The sequence below is a fragment of the Panthera leo genome, chromosome C2 (assembly GCF_018350215.1).
Source record: "Panthera leo isolate Ple1 chromosome C2, P.leo_Ple1_pat1.1, whole genome shotgun sequence".
NCBI lineage: Eukaryota > Metazoa > Chordata > Mammalia > Carnivora > Felidae > Panthera > Panthera leo.
The window spans coordinates 131,443,748-131,470,707 of NC_056687.1; the positions used below are offsets into that span (position 1 = coordinate 131,443,748).

The 26,960-nt window shown below is 41.0% G+C and overlaps 2 protein-coding genes across 6 annotated transcripts in view; one reads left to right on the top strand and one right to left on the bottom strand.

Annotated features, from left to right (window-relative positions):
• The window catches only part of ATP2C1 (ATPase secretory pathway Ca2+ transporting 1), a 170,225-nt gene extending 146,546 nt beyond the window's left edge, over positions 1-23,679 (bottom strand). For both annotated transcript variants that reach the window (XM_042954480.1, XM_042954479.1), the window contains exon 1: positions 23,246-23,679. In XM_042954480.1, the coding sequence (XP_042810414.1) occupies positions 23,246-23,353 (108 nt within the window). In that variant the 5' untranslated portion in view covers positions 23,354-23,679. The remainder of the gene's footprint in view (positions 1-23,245) is intronic.
• PIK3R4 (phosphoinositide-3-kinase regulatory subunit 4) overlaps positions 1-26,960 on the top strand; it is a 201,913-nt gene that overhangs the window by 11,318 nt on the left and 163,635 nt on the right. For 2 of the 4 annotated variants that reach the window (XM_042954473.1, XM_042954476.1), the window contains 2 exons: positions 12,009-12,081; positions 14,956-15,060. The gene's annotated coding sequence lies outside the window, so the exon portion shown is untranslated. The remainder of the gene's footprint in view (positions 1-12,008; positions 12,082-14,955; positions 15,061-26,960) is intronic. The other 2 variants (XM_042954474.1, XM_042954475.1) reach the window with 1 other exon arrangement.

The following is a 26,960-nucleotide window of genomic DNA, read 5'->3' on the forward strand; positions in this document are numbered from 1 at the left end:
GGGGTTGTGTGGGTGGGTGAACCTTTGAGTTTTAGCAGTATCAGAACATCCCCATCTTCATAGTGCTACTTACTACAGAGTAAAACACACTGAAAGAACATCCTCTCATTCCATGGAGTTGGGAGCTGCTCAGAGTAAGACCACACACAACATTACTTTTAAAGCCACCCTGTGGCATTGACTCTTGTCATGTGTGGTATAAATGTCATTTTTTGTGTCATACTTTCCTCCAGAGCTAATTTTCTTGGAAACCAAGGAAACTTAAGTTTCAGAGCCCTTCACTTACAGAGGCCCCTTTAAAAGCCCTTAAAGAGATTCTAGCAAAGTTTTGATGGTCTTACGGCTTGGTAACATTTGCAAAGGATGTTTTTACGGCGGTTGATTTGAGAGTTACTCTTTTGGCCGACTTTTCCTCTGTCACAATTCTCCTATCAGGTAGCATTGGAGTGCCCTAGGGCAAAATTTTGGATCTGGCTTAAAGGAAGTTGAGATGGAGATACGTTTAGGTTTCATTTGGATTTGGATTTCATTTATACAAATGTGGGTTGTGCACATATCTGTGTATGGTTAAGTTATTGCTGGCTGTGCTGGTAGAGAAAGGACATCCAAGAATATTTCTACTTCCTGCTATTCTAAATCACAAGGCCTGAAAACCTTATTATAAATGCATCCACTGGTGCCCAGCACCTGAAGTATGTGGGTGGAGAAAGAGATCCAGAAGCTAGTTTATGGAGCTTTTTTATACTCTAATAAAAAACAAATATTAAATATGTTAAAGGAGTGTCTGGATTATTTGTTATTATCTCTTTAGAGACTATTAGAAAATCATTGTCATGTAAACTGGTCATTAAAGAATCTATAGTCCAAATGTATGAACAAAATATCTTAGGATGCATTAATTAGTTAATACACATATTTTTCCAGATTTTGTGATCTCAAATTTGTCACCCAAATTTGTTGTGATTTCTTATTCTATTCTAATAGTCACTATGTCTCTAATTTAATAGTTACAATTTTGTATTCTTTTTCTTAAAAGAAGTTCCCCCAAATTGAGTAATTTTTAAACCTCTGTTAAAAAAGGGACAGCAGGGGGCGCCTGGGTGGCTCAGTCGGTTAAGCATCCGACTTCGGCTCAGGTCATGAGCCCCGCGTCGGGCTCTGTGCTGACAGCTTAGAGCCTGGAGCCTGTTTCAAATTCTGTGTCTCCCTCTCTCTCTGACCCTCCCCCGTTCATGCTCTGTCTCTCTCTGTCTCAAAAATAAATAAACGTTAAAAAAAAAAATTTTTTAAAGGGACAGCAGGCCCAAAGTGGAGTCATTTATACTAAGTCTCGTGTCACCAAACTGAGACCTAATACCCAATTTAATTACAGTTTTAGCATCTCCCAGGAATGAGATCTTAAATTGGTCAATTTGGAATCACCTGGTTAGCACTAGTGGGGTAATCTGCCTGATAGACCCCTGCTGTCCCCTGAAGGAAGATGACCTTGCCACAACCAATCTGCTTTTTTTTAGTACAACTTCCTTACCCTTTTCCCTTCTTCCTGTAGAAGTGTTTTATTTTATACAACTTCTCAGATCTAGTTGGGATGCTGCCCAATTCACAAATTGTTAAATAAAGCCAATAAGGTCTTTAAAATGTACTCAGATGAATTTTGTTTTTTAACAGATTTGTTGGCAGCAGGGGGATCCAAAGGAAATTTCTGGTGGATTCTGGGATGAGAAACACAGGCACTAGTATCTATGAACCCTTTGAACTCTCGGTCTTTCTCACCATTTCTGAAGGCTGTGGATAAATTCCTCTTGGTTCTGAGCTCTGCTGCCTTTGTATTGAGCTCAGGATCTAATTGGCTTTCTAGTCCACATCAAAGGGTCAGTTTAGACAGACAGAAGGCTCTAAAAGAATGACAGGCCTTAGCCCTTGGTTTAGTCCATAATTCTCAGTCTAGGACTTAGCAGGTCAGTTTGATCTGGTAGAAGTTTCTTCCTGGAACCTGAGTCATTAGCCCTTGGTTTGTCCACAGTTCCTCATTTGGTTGGAATCCTAGTCCCCAGTTCCCATTTGATGGGGTATGCTGGTTCAGTCCTTTCCCCAGTCCCCCAGTTCCATGTTGGAAATTGCCGGTGGTACCCATAAGGCCTTTCATTGGTCAGTCCGCAGTAACATCTCTTTGGTTACTTCTGGTGTGTTATTGTGCATATGCTTGTTTGTATTGTTTTGTGTAGGTAGAGGCTATTGCTAATGATAATCTCACAAGCCAAAAGCCATAAAGTTTTATGCATGAGTCAAGCACTTAAAAATTTCTGTGCAACAAGGTACACTGTAAAACACCACACATACCCCAACCTGGAGTCACATCCCTTTTAGGTATAAATTTGGCTCCCAAAGACCCAAGGTGTAGCTAAAGAAATAAGATCCTTAAGTTCCAAAGAACTGAGTGTGCCACCTTCTAGGACACCTGCTTATTTTATGTCTGAGAACTATGGTCCCAGAAACTGTAGATATCTACAAAAATGGGAAAATCTTACTAAAAACAACCAAGAGTTACAATGGCCATTACAGGGACTGTACCAACTAGACAATATTGTTCATTTAAAGTGTACTTGAAAGCAAAGGTTACTAAATCAAACAAACAGAATTGGATACCTATTTTCATTGGCATGCAGAAGCCTTCAAAAGGCTGCAAAATTCCAAAGTAGCTTCATGGAAAGATTTGTTGCAAAAGGCTGATGGAAAACTAAAGACATAAGAGATACTCAAAACAAAAGATTATAAGAATGACGTAACTCCTACCACTCCCCTCTATTCTGTATTTGAGCACTCTTTCTAGTAATCCTCTATCTGAATTATCGTTCCACTCTGAAGAGACTACAAGACTGTTAAACAAAAATCCAACAAGGTAGTGGCCCTACAGATGCCCCCATATCTACCTTGGAAGGAGGGTTCCCATATGGACTCTTGCAGGGTTGACAGGACTCTGAAGGATTTTCTGGTAAACTGCTACATTATTCCCCTAAACAGCCAAGAGAAACTAAAATTAAAATTAATTGAAATCTTTACTAAATTCTGATAAATACTAGAGCCTACATATGGGATCCTGGAAAAGTTGGCAGAAGCCAGCAAAGGGTGAGAATTCATACCAGAGTCAGCTCTCCCAAACCTCTGTCTATAATGCCTGGTGGAAGGAAGAAAATAAAATTTCATGCTGTCCCTTCCTCTCCAAACCCAGACTCATTGGTATTAATCTCTTCTCTCCCAGTGACAGCCATTACCTTCTTATTTGTCTTGTTTTGTGTCCTGAGAACTTGGTTTGGTAACTGTCAGATTGAGGACTCCAAAATATAGCCAGTTGTACCCCATTTATGATTAGATATAGCTGGACAGAAATGTGAGTTAAACTCCGTTTGCATCTAGGGTCCTACCAAACTGCTGCCAGCCCTCAGAGAAATTACCTAAGTCTTTCTTTCTCTTGGCTGCTTTGGGAGTGGCTCTGGATCTTGGGACGTTAATATCTTGTGTACCCTCTTTGGGGATGCCTCTTGCATCCAAGGGGCTATTCAATACTGTCAGGAATATTCACTGTTTGTCCCAGCTGAAAACTGAGAAGATACCTGAAAGGATTTTTTTTCAAAGTTGCTCTGTGGTCAGAAATTGGCCAAATTGGAAGCTGATATTAAGGGCCTGATATAACTTTTAAAATGCTCTTCTGAACTAAATGTACCCACAGGGAAATAAACGTCCTGAAATCTTTGTGAAAGGATTTACCAAAGCATTCCAAAGACAGTTCTAAATCCAGAACATAAGAATCTTTTTGATTTCCATCTTAGTTAAAGATCTCCCTGATATAAAGGGGCAAACCGAGGATAATGTAGTTGGATGAATGGTTTAGCCCCTTGATATGTAGGCTAAAGCCTAGTTCTTTGAGGAATTAAAACCAACTGTCCTTATCTTAGAAAATTTTGGGGGCACCTGGGTGGCTCAGTCGGTTAAGCGTCCAACTCCAATCAGGTCATGATCTCATGGTTCCTGGGTTCCAGCCCTGCATCAGGCTCTGTGCTGACAGCTGAGTCTGGAGCCTACTTCAGATCCTGTGTCTCCCTCTCTCTCTGCTCCTCCCATGCTCGAACTCTGTCTCTCTCTCTCTCTCTCTCTCTCAAAAATAAATAAACATTGGGGAAAAAAAATTTTTTTAAAAAGAAAAGAAAATTTGGCAAACCCAGAAATAGAGCTCTAGAAACAATTCAAAGTGCACCTATCCTTTTTGCCAGTCCCCAGATTTCCCCCATTCGTTTCCAAAGGCTTGTAAATATTGTAAAAATTCTGGCCTTATGAAACAGAAGTTCTTCTTGGAAGAACTTATATTCTTTCCCTGTGCTTTAAGATGTAAATGTCCTACCTGGTGTCTTCCAGGAACTTATATCTAGGCCATCTCTTTGAAATGCAAACTTCAGGGAAATAATTCTCATCAGAAGGGAAAAAGAGGGTAAGGCTGTTTGGAACTTGATGAATAAAAAAATCTTGTCTTTTCTGCAAATATTAGTAAAAAAACAAAACAAAACTGTAGGTATGTGAACAGATGAACATAACTTATTCCATCTGCCAGCAATGTACTTTCAATCCAACGTCATTTATAACTAATGAGTTTTGAGGGCACCTGGCTAGCTCAGTTCATAGAACATGTTACTTTTGATCTCAAGCCACACGTTGGGTCTAGAGCTTACTTTAAAAAATAAAATATATTTGTTAAATAATCGCTGAGTTCTGTATTATTTAGCTATAATTTTGTAACCAAAGCCGTAAGTTCTCTGTCTGTATCTATCTGTACGTTTATGTGTGTATATACATAAATTGTGTTGTAGATGTGTGTATTTTCCTACATCTGGGTGATATTGCCAAAATTAATTTGTAAAACAACTCTATTTAATTGGCTTAAAGAAAATCAAGCACTTATATGAATGAAATATTCCTAAAATTCTCAGCAATTTAATGGGAACTTAACCTAAATGATTTTCAAAATTGCATGATCAAAGATTAATCTTTAATAATAAAAACTAGTTTAAGTTTGTAAGTTTAATTGAAGCAGGCATGTCTTTAGAGTCATTAGCCTTAAATATAATACTTTTATTCTACCTAGGTTTATTAAATGTCAAATAAGTTCATGTTATCTCTTACAAAATTTGTCAGAAAAACAAAAAAGCTTGAGATGCTTATTTTGTCTAATGTCTCATGAAGTTTTCTTAAGTAGTTTAGACATAATTGCTAAGAACAACTGAATTAAATAGATGTAAATGGGATAAGAGTTTTTTGGTGAAATGTTCAGCAATAATTATGTTTTATGGTATGTTTGTCTAGAAAACAGTTTCCAAACCATTTTGGTTACTTGAAACTTTAAAAGTTTTGCTGAGCTAAGTTAAGTGATGAATTAGGTTAAATCCATTGACTATCTAGACCATTTCCAAATACAATAAAATAGTGATGTGTTAATTACCAAACATAGTTTACCTACTTTTGGCTTCTTAGTACAAAGGAACTAAAGATTTTTGGGTTTTTTTAGTAGACATATCTTGCAACCCACTGGAAAATTTACTATGAGGAAGCATGTATTTCTAGACATTATGAAATGTGTTCATATATTTACCCATAAAAAGAATGCTGGCATAACAGATTGTTCACAATTGTTTACTTCTTGATTTTCACTAGAAATTCAAATTTTAAGGGGTAAAAATGTTACTGTATGTAACTGAAGCTACTAGAAATAATAAGGGAAACAATTTTGTGGAAGAAAGGTAGGATGTGTGTTTTGGCTGAGAAATCATCAGGTATAGATATGTGTTTTTCTTAGGGAGAAAATAAATAAGTGAATTTGTCCTGGTTGTTTCAGAATGGAAGAGAGGAAAAGAGAGAGTTTTACCTTGTGTAGTCAGTTGGCTAAAATTGTTTCTTAAAATAAGTTTTTTCTTAAAAGTTTTTTTTTTCTTAAAATAAGCTTTGATATCAATAATGTACATATGCTTGACTAAAATTAAAACTTAATTTCCTATCCTGCTGAAAGGATAAAGTTTTCCTGGCCCATTGGTCTGCTCTTGATAATAAGAGATTGTTGAAAGGTGTTGTTTTTTTGTTTGCTTGTTTGTTTATTTGTTTTACTTTTTAAGTAATCTGCCTTGAAAACAAAGATTCTGTGTTTTATCAAAATGGTTTCCTGTGTTGCTTGTTGTCTTTGTCAGGTCATGATTACTTAAGAAAGGAAGTCTTATCTATTAAAAGAACTAAAGTTTTGTTTTGTTTATAACAATTTAACTTGCTGTATCTACCTGCAAAAAATCTTTAATTAGCACTCTGATGAAACGGATAACTAAGTATGTTTCACAGTGACCTATGATCCTATTTGACCAGTGTTTTTAAATCTTTTGATATTTTTGACAAACTTCCCCAAAATCAAATTCTAAATGAAGATTTTTTTGCATTGGAAGTAACCTTGGGGTTTTGTAGAGTCCCTGGAAAGTTGCAAATGATTTTTTCTGTCTCCTTGTAAAAAGAGAGAAGTTAAACTAATTAGGTTTATATGATTTGTTAAATTACATGGGAAACATTATCAAATGAGAAGTGATGCTAAATCTTTTTAGCTATATTTTTATGGATGTATGTTATTAATTTAAGTGTTCTGGAAATTATATGATATTCCTAGAAATCTGATACTTGTATAATGTTATCAGTCATAATTCTAGTTCATATCTTAAAATGTTGTATGTCACAGACATTTCTTTAAATTTTTTTAATGTTTATTTATTTTCGAAAGAGAGACAGAGTGCAAGTGGGGGAGGGCCAGCAAGAGGGGGAGAAACCTAATCTGAAGCAGGCTCCAGGCTCTGAGCTGTTAGCAGAGAACCCGGTGCGGGGCTCAAAGTCAGGAACCACAAGATCATGACCTGAGCTGAAGTCAGACACTTAACCAACTGAGACACCCAGGTATCCCAGAAATAACCAAATTTCTTTGCCAATTGCATTATAATGAGCTGTCACCAGGTCTTTAACCATGGCCATTTTAAAGTCTTTTATCATTTACAGTTATTGTTTACTCTGAGGCTTTTGCAATAATGCTCCATCTTCAAGGAAATTCATAGAAAGGATTTTGACAATTACATGTGTCTAATAACCTTAAGATTATGAGAGTGACTGGGTAAGAATTTGAAGAACTAATGGAAAAACTGGATTCAAGCAGAACAACTATTAACTACACAGGACTGAATGAACATAATTTTTTCATGACTTTTTCTTTGTAACAATGCTGGTTCCTTAATCTTGCTCTCCTACCACCCCCCCCACCACCACCACCCCCTTGCCCCAGTTTTAAAGAAACCTTTTCTCTTAAGTGAACTATGACTTCAAGCAATTTGATAAAGTATACCTTGGTAAACAAAGATAAGATTACTTTTCCTCCCTACCCAATCCCTCCAGAATTCAGAAACTCTTGAGTATTCTTTTCATGGTAATACAGTTAGTTACTTGCATAAGTTCAATAAGAATCTGTTCTCCTTGTAACAAAACACCATTAGAAACACTGGTTATATTGCCAAGGCTTTGACTGGAGTGTCATGTTTGAAGAGACACGCATAGACTCAGATATGACCAGACAGCTTTAAAGACCTAAGGTTGACTTTATGGAGCCAATAAAGCCCCTTGGAAAAAGTGACCCGGTCTGGTACCTTGCTTACAGGAGTCCCAGCAGCTTTACTAGACGAGTAGGGAAGGTCACTTCCTGGCAGGTCCAGGAACCTCAGGATATTTGGGAGACCTTGAGAAGAGAGAAATTCACCCAAGCTGTAGACATTGATAGTAAAATCTGATGGAGAGTCCTTGGTTTGGCTTCTTTGCCTCAAGAGATTTTAAGAGTTTAATCTGAGATCCCTTATGTAAAGTTCCAGCAGAAAAGGCTTAAAAACAGCTTATATGATCAATTGCTATTCTTCTTGCATTTATGTAGATAATCAGGCCAAGTTTACTGCAAACAAATTAGTCTTACTATGGTCATTTTTGTAAAAAATGAGGGTGACTGCAGAGAGAAAAATTATGTTTGCACCTCTGTAGGTATTACATTCTAATCCTGGTAATTGTCTTTAAGGTTTTGTTATATACCTACAAACTGGACTGGATCCTGAATTTTTCTGGCTTTCCTTAAATAACAAGCTATGACTCTCCAAACTGACTTTTTGAATTTTCTCCCATTTTTCTGAATTGGAATCACTTGAAACAAAGACTGCCCTCAAATCTCCTTGGAAGGGGCTATATTAGGTCTTCCTTTCTATCCAGATGGCAGTCAAACTTCAGAGACTTGAACTTTGGGACGACATCTCTGAATTAAAGTGTCCCTTCAGGGGCACCTGGGTGGTGCAGTCAGTTAAGCATCTGACTGGCTCAGGTCATGATCTTGAGGTTCATGAGTTTGAGCCCTAAGTCAGGCTCTGTGCTGACAGCTCAGACCCTGGAGCCTGCTTCGGATTCTGTGTCTCCCTCTCTCTCTGCCCCTCCTCCCCCCTCTCTCTCTTGTCTCTCTCTCTCTCAAAAATAAGTAAACATTGAAATGAAATAAAAAGTGTCCATTCAGACTCTAGGAACACCACTCCAGCTGGAGACTTCAAAATAAAAATGACCAGGAAAAGGGGAGCCTGGGTGGCCCAGTCAGTTAAGCGTCCGACTTCAGCTCAGGTCATAATCTCACGGTTCAGGTTCATGAGTTCCAGCCCTGCTTCAGGATCTGGGCTGACAGCTCAGAGTCTGGAGCCTGCTTCCAATTCTGTGTGTGTCTCTCTCTCCGCCCCTCCCCCGCTCATGCTTTGCCTCTCTCTCTCTCAAAAATAAATAAATATTAAAAAAATTAAATTAAAGGGGCGCCTGGGTGCTCAGTCGGTTGAACGTCCGACTTCATCTCATGTCATGATCTCACAGTCCGTGAGATCAAGCCCCGCGTCGGGCTCTGTGCTGACAGCTCGGAGCCTGGAGCCTGCTTTGGATTCTGTGTCTCCCTGTCTCCCTCTTGCTCTTCCCCTAACCCACTCGTGCTCTGTCTCTCTCTGTCTCAAAAATAAATTAAAAAAAAGAAAAGAAAAAACATTAAAAAAAAATAAGTTAAAAAAAAAAAAAAATGACCAGGAAGAGACGTAGCTGACATCAAGGTAGATTGCTTCCTCACAAAACATGGGATCAAGAGGATCAAGAATGTTCCTTTCCATTCCTCTTTCCCTCTCCGACCGTCCTTTTCCTCATTCTTGCACCATGAAGGTCTTTGTGATTCTTTTGTCTCCTCTGTGTTCTGGTTTTGAAAGGTAATGCCATTGTTCCCATATCTCAGGTCACTGCAAAGGAGGTGGATAATCCAAGCTACAAACGACTATTGGATTTGTCATGATGTTGGTGATCCTGTAGTTTTGCCCATTACAAACTTTTCTCTGATTTCCAATGCCTCAGTTTCTCTGGAACAAACTCAGTCCTCTGTCATGTCAGACTCCCCAACCCTCAGGGTCCCTTTCCCTGTCTCTGATTAACAATCCCAAACCTGGGAACCTTGCATCCAGGCTCTGTATAAAGAAAGGGGTAACCAGAATAAAATCACCTGTGTAGTCTATAGACCCTGGCCTCTATGGCTGTCACTTTTCCAGTCCTGAGCCACAGACTAACCTGGAAATTACCAGAAGGCATCCATGATTCAAAATTAGCTTCCACTGGTAGATCACTGTTCTCTTGGCTGGGAGTAAGTGCAAATGAGGCTATGGTCAAGAACCTCTCCTTAACTCTTGGGGATATTGTAGAACTCTTGGGGATATTGTAGATATTGTTGCTAAAGCAATAGCTGTCCCACAAAAATCCTTAGACTCTCTGACCAAGGTTGTTCTTGATAATAGAATAGCCTTTGATTATCTTTCAGCTGAGCCAGGAGGTGTCTGTAGCAAATACCACCTGCTGCTCTCAGATTAACACTTCTGAGGAAGATGAAAAGGCTACATAAGATCACTGAATAAGCCACTTGGCTTAAAAAAGGGACTCCTTCTGGGGTTGCCTGGCTGGCTCAGTTGGTTAAGCGGCTGACTTCAGCTCAGGTCATGATCTCACGGTTTGTGAGTTTGAGCTTGGAGCCTGCTTTGGATTCTGTCTGCCTCTCATTCTGCCCCTCCCCTGCTCTCTCTCTCTCAAAAATAAACATTTTAAAAAACTAAAAAAAAAAAAAAAAAAAAAAAAGAAAGAAAGAAAGAGACTCCTTGAATGGAATCTTTCTTTAACTTAAGTGATTTTGATTGGTTTGAGTCTTGGGGGACCATGGCTCCAAAGCACACTCCAGATATTGGGAATTATCCTGCTTATAACAATCATAGTAGCCTTGCTGGTGTGCTATATTGTCTCAAAACCTTTAAATGCCTGTTCCCAGCCACTAGCCAACAAGCAAATGATCTCCCTAAGACTTGAACATCAGAAAAGGAACAAAGAGAATTACCAACTTAAACAATGTGAACCTGAGGTCATGACCAGTGAATACCACAGAGATCCAGCAGAAAGATGTCACAATGTGTAAACACCACACAGAAGACCGGCAAAAGTTTCGAGAACTTCAGAACATTGGCTAGGAGTGGCACCAATGCCTTAAATTTGGATCACATCTCTCAGGCAGAAAATCTTATCAAAAGGGGGGAATTGTTAAAAAAGACACAACAGGCCCCAAATGGAGTCACTTATGCTAAGCCCATATCACCGAGCTGAGACTTAATACCCAACTTAATTGCACTTTCAGCATCTCCCAGGAATGGAATCATAAATCAGTCACCCTGGAATCATTACCACTAGTGAGGTAATCTGTCTGATAGAGCCCTGCTGTCCCCTGAAGGAAGATGACCTAGCCATAACCAATCCACTTAAAAAAATATATATATATATTTATTTTTGAGAGAGACAGAGCATGAGCAAAGAAGGGGCAGAGAGAGAGAGGGAGACACAGAATCCAGAGCAGGCTCCAGACTCCAAGCTGTCAGCACAGAGTCCGACATGGGGCTCGAACTCACAAACTGTGAGACCATGACCTGAGCTGAAGTCAGCCGCTTAACCAACTGAGCCAGCCAGGCGCCCCATAATCCACCTTTGACTAGCTTGTGTTCCTGTTCCTCTCCCTTCTGCCTGTAACAGTCTTTCGTTTTGTACAACTCCACAGAGCTTTTACCTGCTGGGTGGGATACTGCCCAATTCATGAACTGGCAGTTCTGTGAGGTAGTTAAAATTTACTCAGCTGACTTTTGTTTTTTAATACCTCTCAAAAATGTGGATTTCAACCTAACAGGATTTAAGGTATTTTCCCTGCAGAGTAGTTACAATGGTTTTATTTTTAAAGAAAGAGTGAGGGGAATTGGGGGAGAAGGGGACACTATCTGTGGGAAGTAGCTCATTATGAGATAGTGAATCAGGATTTGGAGTCAGACAGACAGCAAACCTGGAGCTAAAACCTTCTGCCATAGCTTATGAGTATGTTCCAGCGATCCCACTTCTTTAAACCTCAGTTGTCTCATCCATAAAGTGGGGATAATACCACCAATTTTGTAAAGTTATTATGAAGACTAAATGGCAATGTCTGTAAAGAAACTTGCCAAGTTCCTGACACATGGAAGCCATTTAATAAAAATGTAAAGTTCCTTATTCTTGAAGGCATGATCCAAGATGTATGCCTTTTTTTTTTTTTTTAAGTTTATTTATTTTTGAGAGAGACAGAGAGAGAAAGCATAAGCAGGGGAGGGGCAGAGACAGAGGGGACAGAGGCTCTGAAGAGGCCTCTGTGCTGACAGCAGAGACCCCGCCATGGGGCTTGAACCCACGAACTGTGAGATCCCGACCTGAACCAAAGTTGGCTGCTTAACTGACTGAGCCACCCAGGTGCCCCAAGTTGTATATCTTGAAATAGCCTTACTAATATGCTGCCTTTAGGATGAGCAGGGACAAAATAATTCCAGCGTTTTTTCCTGCTCCCTTCACAGCAAATTATGAGCAGTACAACATACGTGGGAAGTTCATTTCTTTTTCTGTTAAAGCATGGAACTGTCGGATGAGGTGAGAAAATACGTCATCTTCCATTCTGAATAAAAGTTAGCAAATAAAGTTGCAGGCAAACTGAGAAGTGGAATAGGGTAGCAAGTTTAGGAATGTGCATAAGAAGCTACATTGTAGTTCATAAAAATGGGTTTTACATTTGAGTTAATGGCCTTATTTCAAAGATAAAGGTTTTGGTGTTTATCTGTCTACTGGCTCCTGTGTTTCAAAGGCATCTGTACAGTAGATTAGGAAAGTTTAAGAGCAGATAACAGGATTAGAAATAGCTCAAAAGTCAACTCAGCATCCAGGTATCTCCCAGACATGTCTAACACTTCACAAAAGTAATAGATGACCTATGATGATGTGGACAAGAAGGATGGAACCCCTTCAGAAGGGACCATAATAAGCATGAACTTGTCAGCATTAAATGTAGGAAAAGGGAGTGGAAGGTAAAAGAGGCTTGATATTAAGGAAAAGAAAAAAAAAAAGCTGTGATTAAAATATAACAAAATACCTAAAATTTCTCATTGTCCCTGTTCATCAATGACAGCATAAGTATACTTAGTTATTTATCCTTATACTAGAGGGTGTTTTAAAACCCATAAAACTATGGGTACAAGTAGTTCAGCGGTCAATCAGGCTCAGAAAAGCTGGTCACTGGTGTATAAGCGTTTCACCAGAAGTGTTTTCTGGAGGTAGCTACACTTCCCTTCCTTGACAGAGGAGTACATGCTACCTGAATCTCCAGAGACATTTGATTCTGTCTTCTTTGGCCTTAAATTCCAGAGGGACATGCTCTGAGGAGTATTTTCCACTAACCAAATAAAACAAACAAATTCTAACTATGTACCGGTATCTGGTCTTTGTTCCTTAGGTATCTGAATTGTCCACCTCTCTATTGCTCATTGCACTAGAGTCCTTGACTGGAAGGGGTCTAATAAGTCACCTAATCTTCTCTTTCATGATGGAGAAACCATTACTACAACATCTCCCAAGGAGATACCCTGCCCTCTACAAATGGTAGCCCATTCCTTTCCCTCTCGTTTTTAGAAAATTCATCCTTATGATTGTATCACAACCTTTCCCTGAAATTTTTCCCATTAGTTATGGTTATTTCCTCTGGAATGTCTCAAGTGCACCTCCATTTTTCTCTACACATTAGCCTTATAGGTCTTGTGAAACACACAAAAATAAACAAATACATATAGAAAACAATCATATCTTAAATTTCTTCCTCTCAAAAGTTAACATCTAGGATCCTTTCAAGCACTTCTGTCTCAGGATAGCACTTATTATCCTCCTAATCCCTTCCCCACTGATGTCCAGGAACCCCATCCCATGAACCAATTCCACAAACCTATATTCAGTGCCTTCCATCCAACAGGCACTTTGCTAGTCATCCAGAAAATACTGGGTATCAAACAGTCTTCCTAATACATCCAAAATTGGGGCTCCTGGGTGGCTAAGCTGGTTGAGCAACTGACTCTTTGGCTCAGGTCGTGATCTCACGGTTCATGGGATCGAACCCCACATCAGGCTTTGTGCAGACAGCGTGGAGTCTGCTTGGGATTCTCTCTCTCCCTCTCTCTCTCTCTGCCCCTCCCCTGTGCACGCTCTCTCTCTCTCTCTCTCTCTCTCTCTCAAATAATAAATACATTTTACAAAATACATGCAAAATTACTACTGGGATAAGTACAACAAAGGAGAGTTACACATGCCTCCAAGGTAGGAAAAATCAGAAAAGCCTTCCCTAAGGGCCTTAAGATTGAATTAAGTTCTGAAGGAAGAGTAGATATTAACTAAGGGAGGATAGTGAGGGGACAATTAGAACAAAGACCCTGGCTGGCAAGTGGCAGGGGAACAGGAAGAAATAGAAGAGGGGCACTGTAGCTGGGGTGCAGAGAGCAAAAGGAGGCAAGGTATGTGTACAGCAGGAGAGAGGATCAAGGCCAGACCACGCAAGGCCTTCCATGTTGAGCAACTTTGTCTTTATTGTACAAATGAGTAGAAGCCAATGAAAGAACATAAGCATGGGTCTGGGGAGTTTCCTGTCAGGTTTGTGTCTCCTGTAGTGTGAAGAACTGATTGGACGGGCCAGCAGTGGATTGAGGAAGACCAATGAGAAAGCTACTACAGTATTTCAGACAAGAGGTGATGAGGGCCTCTGGGCTAAGGTGCTGAGAGAGAGAAGATGACAGATTGATTGAAGGAATATTTAGGGATAGAATTGAAAGGATTTGGCAATACATTAGATATTGACTAAGGGAGCAGAAAATGCCCAAGAGGACTCTTAGGTCTCTGCCTGCATGGGTAGTGATGGTGCCATTCTCTCAGATAGAGAAGACTGGGTTGGGGGAGAGGAAGCACAAGAGCGTGAGTGCTGACTAGGAAGTCATTCATCTTCATGCAAGCTACAGTTACAATTCTCAGGCATCTTACAGGTTATGGAGTGCCACAGACTGGGGGTTTGTGTCCCCTCACCTAACATTCACATGCTGAATCCCTACCCTCCGATGTGGTGATGGTACTCGGAAGGGGCCTTTGGGAGGTGATTAGGTCATGAGGATGGAGCCTTCATGAATGGGATTCCTGCCTTTAAAAATGAGACTCTGCAGGGGCGCCTGGGTGGCTCAGTCGGTTGAGCGTCTGACTTCGGCTCAGGTCACGATCTCGCGGTTGGTGAGTTCAAGCCCCACGTTGGGCTCTGTGCTGACAGCTCAGAGCCTGGAGCCTGCTTCAGGTTCTTTGTCTCCCTCTCTCTCTGCCCCTCCCCTGCTCATGCTCTCTCTCTCTCTCTCTCTCTCTCTCTCTCAAAAATAAACATTAAAAAATTTAAAAAAAAAAAAATGAGACCCTGCAGAGTTAGTTCCCTTGTCTCTCTCTGCCATGTAGGGATACATCTGAGAAGTCAACAAGCAGTCTGCAACCAGGAAGTGGGGTCTCACCACACATCGAATCCACCAGCCCCTCTATCTTGGAATTTCAGCCTCCAAAACGGTGAGAAAAAAATGTCTGTGTTTTATAAACCACCCAGTCTGATATTTTGTTATAGCAGTCTGAATGGACAAAGACATGGAGAAAACCACTGGAGGCTTTTTTGGGTAAATAAATAGCTCTTTTCTTTTTTCTGTGTAATTTCTCCCTTCAGATAGAGGACACTGTTATTGTTACCATGACAAAACAATTCAGCTTTTTTTTTTTTTTTAATGTTTATTTATTTATTTTGAGAGAGAGAGAGAAAGAGAGCAAGTGCAGGAGGGGCAGAGATAGACGGAAAGAGAGAATCCCAAGCAGGCTCCACACTGCTGGCACAGAGCCCAATGTGGGGCTTGAACCCACAAACCGTGAGGTCATGACCTGAGCTGAAATCAAGGGTTGGATGCTTAACCAATTGAGCCACCCAGGTGCCCCAAAACAGTTCAACTTCAAATGTCATATTTAATAGTCAGAAATATTAAGGTTCAGCTTCATATTATTATAGCCATTTAACTGCCAATGTTACCTGTATATAATCACACAAATTCCTCCACAAAAGTAGAGTGTAATCTCTGTCCTCTATCTTACATTTTACCCAGATAATCTTTTCCTCTTGGTTCTGGAGGATTAAAGCTTTTTTCCTACTCAAGCCCAAGGACAAGGGGCAAATGCATTTAATTTCCCCCCTGAGATGTCATTTGTACTATCAATAGTATTTCATGACTTTTTTAAAGAGGCTTTAAAAAATGGGTGACTTTTTTATACTCTCAAAATATAACCAACTCGTGGCGCCTGGATGGCTCAGTTGGTTAAGTGTCCAACTTCGGCTCAGATCATGATCTCACGTCTCGTGGGTTCAAGCCCCACATCAGGCTCTGGTGCTGACAGTTCAGAGCCTGGAACCTGCTTCAGATTCTCTCTCTCTCTCTCTCTCTCTCTCTCTCTCTCTCCCCCCCCCTTCCCCACTCACACTCTGTCTCTCTCTCTCTCTCCCTCAAAAATAAAAAAATAAACATTAAAAATTTTTTAAAAATATAACCAACTCACTTTAAGGAGCTAAAACCTCTTAACGTTCTTAAACCAAGCTGTGGTGAAACTTATATCATTTCACCTATGGCCTGCATCAGCCACTCAAAACCCTTATGTGACTTTTCAAATCTTAACATAGATTTTTGAGAGAGTATGAGGGGGGTCCTTAATTTTTGTATTGTTATTCAGAGCAGGTATAAGAGCCAAAATGAAGAACAAAGTTTTTAATGTTCAAATTAAATCCAAATATTTATTTAAAAACCCAACTTTGAGGTTAACATTCATTAAGGAGCCCAGCAAGAAATAAAAACCCAGTGACCCTGTTTGAACTAGAAACGTTTTCTTAAGCCATTGAAGAGAAACTTTAGAACAACCTCCAAAAACTTTTTTGGTTCTAATCCTTAATTAAAATACAGCTACAGTACATGCCCCCTGGTCCTCAAAGACCACTTTCCTCATTTTAAGCAGATTAATCAGAGCAGATCTTGAGCCAGATATACCCACTGTGACTGCACTGTGTGGTTTTTGCCTCATATTATAAACATTTGAATCAGCTCTTTCTACTCATTGAGACTGGAAGCATAATAGAGGGGCCATGTAGGTCATTTTTACATTTTGATCACTTATAAGTATGTTCCACATACTATACGTGAGAAAGGTTGCTAAATAATCGAAGGGATTAAGGAATCCTGTAAAACACGATGACCAAGCAGAGCTCTGTCAGCTCTGCATTCAGTCTCGTCCAGGTCAATATCTGATGTCTGTATTTATATGAGGGTATCAATAATAGCATGATTATATTTTCAGATAAGAATATAGAAGGATGGTAAAAAAATTGGGTGGATTAATTTTGTTGGAAGATGATATTATACTGGTTCAAGGGTCTAATTCCAATAAATACATATGTAATGTCAATATAATATCGTATATATATATATATATATATACACTACACACACACACACACACACACACACACACATACACATTATATACAATATGGTTTTTATACATGTCTCTGGCCCCAAAGACTGATCTCCTTATTTTAAGCAGATACACTGTTAAATAAGACATGTCAGGTCAGCGCATAGATGATATTTCTTATTTGGAAAGAAATCTTTCCTTTTTTTTTAAAATTTTTTTAACGTTTATTTATTTTTGAGACAGAGAGAGACAGAGCATGAACGGGGGAGGGTCAGAGAGAGAGAGAGGGAGCCACAGAATCTGAAACAGGCTCCAGGTTCTGAGCTGTCAGCACAGAGCCCGATGCAGGGCTTGAACTCACGAATCGCGAGATCATGACCTGAGCCAAAGTTGGACGCTTAACCGACTGACCCACCCAGGTGCTCCTGGAAAGAAATCTTTCTATTGAAGAGAGCAAAGCGCCATCAGCACAGATCATCACAAAATCTTGGCTATTAATTAACCATCCTGTATTTTCCGACCCCTCATCTGTGGAACACATAGAAGAAGAAATTCAAGTTGGCAAGGCTGCTGCAGGGCAGTATAAATTGATGAACAAAAGCTCAAACTAGTAGACCCTTCTTTGTCTTAGTCTTTCATCAGGGGGGTTTATTTATTATTGACAAATTGACCTTCAGGCATTACCTGCCCTACGGACTCAGCCTATAGAATCCTTATCTCTTTGCTTGGTAGTCATATTGTCCTTTTTCTACATCTCTGCTAAGACTCACAACACACACTGGAAAGAGCACTGAACTGGGAGACAAACAGGCCAAATTCTAATCCCAGCACTGATTCAAATGAGCTGTGCGACCTTGGGCAAACTTCTTAACCTCTAGTTCCACATTCATAAAATAAATTGCATAGTTTTCCCTAGGTCTCACCACTCTTTGTTTACTAAAAATAACTGTATTTTCACCATCTCTTGCCTCACCTGCATAATAGCATCCTTAGCCTCTGTATTCCCCAACCTCCATGTTTACTCATTCAGTTATATGAATTTATCACCTACTATGTACTTTACTTATGTTTGGCACTGGGGCTAAGATGGCCAGTGAAAACAGTCATGTTGCCTGCACTGGGGTGAAAAAGATTTTTACTTAAGAAAATTCTGACTGCTATAAGGAACTTGTAGGGTAACAAGAGTGAATGTAGGGACACAAATTCAAGTGCTATTGCAATGGTCCAAGCTAGAGAAGAGGATGTAGCAGGGTCGCTAGGTGAAGATGTAGGATTCAGTAACTATTTTAGAAGTAGAATTGACTAGTCTTATTAACAAGATTGCAAAGGAGGAGGAGGTGAGGGAGAGAAAGGGAGGTATCAAGGTGACTCACATGTTTCTGGTTTGAGCTTTTGTGCTGATTGATGGACCTTGGGAGTGACAGGTTTGAGGACAGAGCTTGTGAGTTCTCTCCTTCAGTCTGCAACATCCACATTCATTCAGATAGAGATGTCAAATTGGCAATTGTGTATACAAGACTGAAGTGCACTGGGGATAAATATTTGGGAGTTGTCAGCAAATAGGTGGTGTTTGAAGCCATGGGAATGGAGGAGCTCACCAATGGAGAGAGAGTAGACTGTCCCATATAAGCTCACAAACTCTCTTCTCTTACCATTTGGTGCTGGCATCCGTGAATAACGTCTCTATCAGTGGTGCTAACCTTTAAGGGCAGCATTCCCTGGGGGTTCATAGGGCCCTCAATCCTCTGTAGGATTCACTGGGCTAAAGCCAAGTCTACAGTCTACCCAGAAGTGAAGCAAATTCTCCCTTCCTCATTCAGTGTCCCACTTGGTCACCTGAATCACGTAGCAGGCTGCTGGGTCTCTAGTACTCAAGAGATCATTGCCTGTAAGCCCTGTTCATTTCTCACAAACTCAGACATCTACATCTGAGCCAGACCCTGGCCGGTCCCATGAAACCAAATACCCTCATGAATGTGCTCAGCCCACCTGCCCAAACTCATCTGAGAGCTCACTTAGGCTCAGACTGTGTCCCTGCAATGACCACCACCACCATCACCACACCATTTGAAGAATACTGTTCAAAAATGTTTCATTGTCTAATTTTCCCAACCTTCTGCATGCTCATCTAATTAATGACCTTAATCTCCTACTTAGGGACTTGGCTTTGTGAAATGCCAGCTATAATAGAGTTCAGGAATGCAAAGGATGGGATACTTGTTCTCAGTTTGGTAAATAACCTGCCCACCCACTGATTGGTCCAGCACTGTAGGAATAATAACAAAAACTACCAAACAAACAAACCCTTAGGTCAAACCTTCATGTTTGTATGACACTGAGTGCAAAGTCCTGAGGAGAAGCTTTAAACAAGAAAGCATCTGTGGACAAGGCAAGATCCCCATGACCGGGATCTATGGGGACCCTCCAGACCCCATCAAGACATGGGTAGAGGCAAGAAAGGAGGTGTGCTCCACAGGCAACTGCCTGTGTCGTGAGTCACCCCTACACCAGCCTGTGTCAGGCTCCAAGGTAGGTCTGAGAGAACAAAGAACAGGAAATCGCCCAGTGTCATATGTGTATGGGTGATGTATATACACATGTAAGCAATGGCTTACTACATACAATATAGTAAGGGACCTTATTAGACACAGACAGAATATCTTAGAAAAGGATGGGCTGTGCTTCCCTCTTCCCAGCAGAGTTGGAGAAAGGTTTTTTACGGAGCCATTTAACCTGAGTCTTGAAGGGTATATAGGCGATCTCCAGGTGGGCAAGTTGTAAGTTAAGAACAGAATTCTAGGTTACAGAGAGGAGTGTATTGGAAGGCACAGAAGTGAAGAAACAGATGGTGCGCCTGAGACAATATTCTCCCATGTGTGTGAACACAACATGGATGGGACGCAATGGTGCTAGATGGCATAAGAGAAGATTTTAGGTAGCCTGCAGACACTACATTAAATGTAGGTTTCAGGCTCAGAGGTTTCAAAGGTAACAGTATCTGGCTAGAACTTAGCATTATTCTGTTTTTATTCTATTTATTTTTCTCTTACGTATATGGTAAATGGCAGTGGTTTTCCACTTACGGTAGTTATATAAAATTTTCTTTCTAAACAAACAAGTTAAAAAGTAAGTAATTTGCTTGGCAACCGTGGTGCTGTGTGGTTCGAGATTCTGCCTGGGACAGGTGTCATGGCCTGTGCTTGCTCATCCCTGGCACAGCCACTGCACACATCCACTGGTTCACTAACAAGGGCCAGGAAAAAAGGGTTGCCTGTTATTCACATGAGTGGAGTTTTATGGAAAGAGATAGGTGCGTCTCTGGAGTTATGTGTTACTATGTGTCAAAGTGTTTGGAGAATATCAACTAAGGAAGCCTTTTCCTGATGGATGAAAAATAACTCGGGGGGCGCCTGGGTGGCTCAGTCGGTTAAACGTCCGACTTCGGCTCAGGTCATGATCTCGCGGTCCGTGAGTTCGAGCCCCGCGTCGGGCTCTGTGCTGACAGCTCAGAGCCTGGAGCCTGTTTCAAATTCTGTGTCTCCCTCTCTCTGACCCTCCCCCATTCATGCTCTGTCTCTCTCTGTCTCAAAGATAAATAAACATTAAAAAAAATTTAAAAAAAAAGAAAAATAACTCGGTTATGCTCACCTACCCGTTCTAGAAGGTTATGCAGTATATTAATGTAGTGCATAATAAAAACAACAAAAAAGTTAAAAAAAAAAGTAAGTGATTTAAATACAAATTTAGAAAAATATTAAGAAGTTAATCACACCAGGGGCTCCTGGGTGGCTCAGTCAGTTAAACATCCAACTTTGGCTCAGGTCATGAACTCACAGTTGGTGGGTTCGAGCCCTATGTCAGGCTCTATGCTGACAGCTCAAAGCCTGGAGCCTGCTTCAGATTCTGTGGCTCCCTCTCTCTCTCTGCCCCTCCCCTGGTCATGCTCTGTCTCTCTGTCTCAAAAACAAATAAACATTAAAAAAAAATTTTTTTTGAAAAGAAATTAATCACACCAAACTTAGGGTAAGAATTATGACATGAACATCTGAAGCGTTAGAAATACTCTCTAGGAGAAAGGTTAGCAGTTTGCTATGTTGCTATCACTGTGTTGGTATAGATCATTCGGAGATCAAGCATGGTAATATGGGTCATTTTTTTTTCTTTTTTAAGTAGATTCTACTACCAACGTAGGGTTGGAACTCATGACCTCCAGGTGAAGAGTTGCATACTCTACCGACTGAGCCAGCCAGCCACCCCCAAATGGGTCAAGTTTAAAGCTAGGCAAACAGGAATTCCAATCTCCCTTCAATACTTTTTGGCTGGGTGGCCTTGGACAAGGATTCAGGTCTTTGTCTCTCTTCCCTCACCTTTATAATGAGAGTCTGTATTACAGGACTGTAAGCATTAGAGAGACAACAAATATGAGGTCCTAAAATTATAAACGTTATTAATCTTCTTTATAACTTTCCAACAAGCTTTTCAAGGTTAGCCATCATTGGCTCTGACCTAATTTCTCTAATTCTGTGAGACTGTCTGTCTGCAGAGCTATTAATTGGTTTCCGAAAAGAAATGAATGTATTATTTGTTTTTATTTCTCCATCAATTTGTATAGAAAGTTAAAAACTCAGCACAATGTTCCCAGTCGTTCTCAGGTCATCCCCAATGGTTGTCAGCTGGGGAGAGGACCACCCACCCAGTGCAAGTCCAAGAATCCACGATACATTCTCATGTTCTTTAGAATGCATTTGGTAACAATTTTTAAGCAAACAAAACGATAAACTGCACAATCACTATAGACATATCTCTGAAAACTTATAGCACTGAGAAAAGGGGGAAAAATCACTTAATCCACATTCCGCAGTTCCAACCCTACCCTTTCAGCCACTCCCCGCTCTCCACTGTAAAGAGGCCTGAGGAGGCCTGCAGAGATGGACTTAGTGAGTGTGGCAGACAACATCTCACAGCACCACCACCGGGGTCTCTGGCTTTCCTCTTCAAAAGCAAGCAAGTGCTGAGACTGGAAAGAGATTCTTTCGTAATCAGGACACCTTGCCTGAGTAGGAGCTAAATTGGACCAGCCCAGCCCCCTTCTTCAGCACAATCTGAAGTTCCAGCTCTTGTAAAATCATTAAAGCACAGCACAAAAGCAGTTTCCTCTGGAACAGTAGTAATGATTTTCATCTTCCAAATTAAGCATGGACTTTTTGGGAAACCTATCGTTAGAGGATTTTCTGTCTGCTGACCTTTGCTTTCACTTCCTGGAAGTATTTCATGAAGTAGGTCACCTCATTCAGATACAGAACACCATGGTTATCTCCCATATAGTTTGCAATATGACTTACAAGCATGATGTGCAAGCAGTTTATGATTCTTTGGGTCTTCTATGTGGCTGTACATTTGTCCTTCACCATGGTCATATTTTTTTCTAAATGAGCCACTAGATTTCAATAGATCAGATACAGCTATTTCTTCTTACAGTTTGGTACAAGTCAGAAACGCAGTTTTTAGAAATGCCTTTTCATAGATGATTGTAAGGGATAGAATGAAACAAATCTCAACATAATAGAATGAATGCATGATGTTAAACAAGAAGTGATCCAATATTTTAACCAATTTGTTAATGTTTATACTCCCACATGCTAGAGTCTACTACTAAAAACCCTAACTTTTGATTGGCTAAAAAGACTGAAAACTGCAGTGCTGTATACCCTTGCCCTCCACGGAAAAAAAGTGTCTAGTTACTTCTGAATGATTGTCATCGCTCATTAGTGATCTATTTGAAGCTATTATATTTACAGTGCACACAATGTTTTTTGTTTTGCAAATCCTGGTGATACTAACATAGCCATAAATACATGGCCATACAGACAAGAAGACAAGTGTATTTCTAGGGCCTAATACTTTTATTTGTCAAGATATGGATAGTTTAAAATTTATATTTGAGGGCCTGGAAAATTATCAAGGAGACTACAGTTTAACTCTAACTGGGTAGTTTGGTCTAGCTATTCAGAAGAAGGAGAAGCACATAGTTTTATTACAGAGCTTGAGCTTAATGTCAGGATCCAAATGTTCCAAGTTCAAATAAATCTTCACAAGCCTGCTTGCTTCTCGGATTGCTAAATCCGAATAGCCGCAAGCAGGAGCCTATAAACATATAAACTAGCAGAAACAAAATCACGAAGGCACATAGTAAAAAGCAACACCCAAAAGCAAACATCCGTTAACCTTAAAGATAATATAAACAAGATGATACCTGTTCTTCAGCTTTTTGGTTTCTCAGCATCGATAAATATTTCCTAATTGCATGGAGAGGATATTTTTTGAAGTAAGAGAATCTAGACTGAGGCAACAGATTATCCATGGTGAGGAAAGTAAGAAGGTTCTCGTCTGCCCCACCCTGTCAGCAACCATATGAAGTCTAGAAGCTTCACAATTCCTCAGATGCCTAAAGATTTGCTTGTAGCTCAGTCACTTTCCTGCAAACAAAGCAAATGTTCTTCTCCTTGCTGCTTCCTCTTTTGGGTGGGTTCCTGGTGAAACCAGACAGCCAAGTCTGAGTACCGACCATCTAAAAGCATCCAGAAATACAATGCCCAAAGGGCAGCAGGAGCCAGGAGGAATGTAGGGGCTGGTCCACAGAATGCAAATTGCTTAGTGGTAGTGATGCGATCGCCCTATTTCTAGCAACAGCGTTCTGTTGCAAGCTATGTTAATATTAGCTAGCTGGTGACTTTCCACACCCACAGACTCTCGTGAGGCTTAATCTTAATTCTTCTGACAGCTTTTCTGGCTCTTAAAGAGGACATGACATGTGGTTTTTTCTGTTTCCTTCTAGATTTTTTATCAGCATGAGCACACATAGGGACATCCCTTGGCTGCGTCTCAGCTCAAAAGTGTTGATTCATTCAGTCTCAAGAAGCTTTGTTTTAGGGGACTTCTAAAAAAAATTAACAATTTACTTCACTCTTCACTGTTATTGAGGAGTTCAGTGGCAGCACTTAAAAGGTTTGGTTTACGCTGTCATGCATTATGCAACACGCCCGGTAACCAGATACTTTACGTTAATTGAACAATAGCTGGGAACAGATTCTGTTCTGAGTTAAAAGGCTTCTCTCCTTGAATCCTTATCTCAAATCCACAGGCCAAATCCAGGAACATTAAATTTCCCCAGGCTTTATTCCGAATGTAAGGGAGAAAAAATGTTATACATTTACTTTCTAAGTATTTTTAAAAAGGATTCATGCTTTAAAAAGAGAACAGGGTAAGAGGACTGTGGTCTTAGAGGACATGAAATCATGAAATTTGAAACTTCAATATTTTCTTAATAGTCTATAGAAGCCACGGGGTTTCTGAACAAAGTTTCCAAGTAGGCCTTACTGTTTTATTATCCTTGTTAACACTGTAGTAGCTGGTTCGTCGGGTGGAAACATTTGGCCACCTGGGTGAGGGGCTGTTGTGTAGAGTCTAGGCCAGACATCAACCCAAAATCATAAGGCCTCGAGATTTGCTTTCAAGTGGAAAGAGAAAGAACTTGTCTCTTCCCCTTCAGAGACTGCACTGTTGGGGAGGAAGGGTAAGCAGAGCTGGGGACCCACGTTGCCTCCCTAGCTGTCCCCCTGGACATCCGCCCTGACACTCCTGGCTGGGCCACTTGCCTTCAGGGAACACACTTTATGGGCCTAATGTGGGTCGTGCTGCCACAGCCCAGACCATCTGTCAAGCTGGCCTTGGGCCCACTCACAAGGTGATCTTCCAGTCTCACCAGGGCCAGGTTGGCAATTCCAAGAAGTCGTTTATATAATGCTACTGGGGCTGGCTCCCAGGAGGAGGAGGCCCTGCCCTCCTGTCCGCTCTTTAGGTGCACACTGGCTGGCTCTTGAGTCTCCTCTGTATGCTGGAGACAGCCAGTGGACTCTAATGAGGGCCAGAGCCAAGCCCTGTGCTGTGAACCACCAGAATGCTAAGGGCAGTGTTGTGCACTCCCAGGCAGCTCACAGCCCAGAAAAACAAGAAGCGTGGAAACCTAGACACCCTGGCCCTGGAAAGAGGGGAGGCCCCTGGAGGCTTTGGGAGGAGGAAAGGTGTCATTTATACACACCCTCGAGGAACCCACAAGCTGCCCTCTTCCCTTCCTTTTTTAAAATATCTAAACCTTCAGAGATGCCTCTTCTTATGGAAAGAAGCTGGCAGTCTGCCAAACACCCACAGCACGGCTGTGATCAAAGCCTTTTCCCAACGGATGAACACAAAGCAGACTTCATTTCAAATGGTTGTTTCATGCTCACCTTCTCCTGGTTTGAGGAGGTCAGTGAAAAGAGATGGGGAAGGGCTGGGTCTGGGGAGAGAAAAGAAAACCCAGACAGAAAACTGTCCTGGCTAGATTTAGCATAAAAAGAGAAGCCGGTGGAACAAACACAACTAAAATCCCCTTAGGCGTTTAGTCGACAACAAAAAGCAAATCGTATCTAACATTTATTGGGCCTTTCAGCCAGACACTGTGCTAAATTCTTTACGTGCATTATCTCATGTAACCCTACAGCACCCTATGGGGAAACTGAGGCTCAGAGAGGGTAAACAACTTGCCAAGGTCACACAGCGACAAAGCAGGGGAGAAGGGATTCCAACCAGGTAGGCTGACACACCAGAATCCCCAGAGGTTCCGTTCCCAGTCAGTACACTGCACAGTCTCTTAGCCCACATCCCGAAATGGATTCCTAAGAACCTCTTTACAGATGAATCTAACAAAGGAAAGGCATGGGGTTGCATTGTTAAAGAGAAAGACAAACTTAGACTGTTAAGAATTTGCAGACTAAGATATTAGATTAGAGATCAGGTGCATTTTCGTGCAAAATCATATAACTTCCTATCCTGGATTCTGCATAAATAAGGCTAATACTCATTATTTATCACATAAAAGTTCCTTTCTGAAATGATTCTGGTGATCTTGAAAAGAAGTTGTACTATGGATTCAGATTTTCTGCTTCACAAACTTTGAAAACTACCATATTCTCAGTTTCTGTTTGAAATAGATTGCAATGGTTAATTCCACTCCATATTTATTACAAACATAATGGGAAAGAGTCACGGTCCCGTTGTATTCACAGTATGGACATCTCTGCCATCTCAGCCTGGAGGAGTGATGGTTTGATTGCCACTGTGACTCAGTTGCCTCGGTAAATGGCAATGGACCAGAGATTGGGTGGCTACAGTATATACCTGCAAAGACCGAAATAGCCCAGTGGAGCCACCCAGTGGTAAGGGGTTTATTCCACCGCCCTGCAAAATAGCACAATAAGGAGTGGGGTGATTACCTGTTATTTGAACAGTTCATTCCCACCCCTTGTCCTAGCACAATAACCAACAAGGGCGCCTGGGTGGCTCAGTCAGTTGAGCGTCCAACTTCAGCTCAGGTCATGATCTCACAGTTCATAGGTTGGAGCCCTGCGTCGGGGCTCTGTGCTGACAGCTCAGGGCTTGGAGCCTGCTTGGGTTTCTGTGTCTCCCTCTCTCTGCCCCTCCCCTGCTCACGCTCTGTTTGTCTCTCTCAAAAATAAATAAACGTTAAAAAAAAAGAACAGTAACCAACACAAAGCACAAACCCAGGAAAGCACTAGATCCAGGCCTCAATCCACTGTGAAAGTGATGCGTCTTTGGAGTGGTGGGGGTCCGGAGCTGACGGCCAAGAAAGAATTCTTGAGACATCCTTGGTGCAAAAAAAGTGATTTTATTCAAGCACAGGGGCAGGACCAGTGGGCAGAAAGAGCTGCACGGGGGTTGTGCAGAGTGACTGGCTATATACTATGGAGCTGGGGGAAGTAAAGGCAAAGGACCTTCCAGAAGGACTCTGATATGCTAAGAAGGACTCCTAAGATACCTGAGGCCTTGCTATTGTCAAGCTAAGGTTGTTTTTCCTTTAGTAAGGTATTAACATTAGGATGGTAGGGGTTTTTGGAGAAATGTTAGACTGT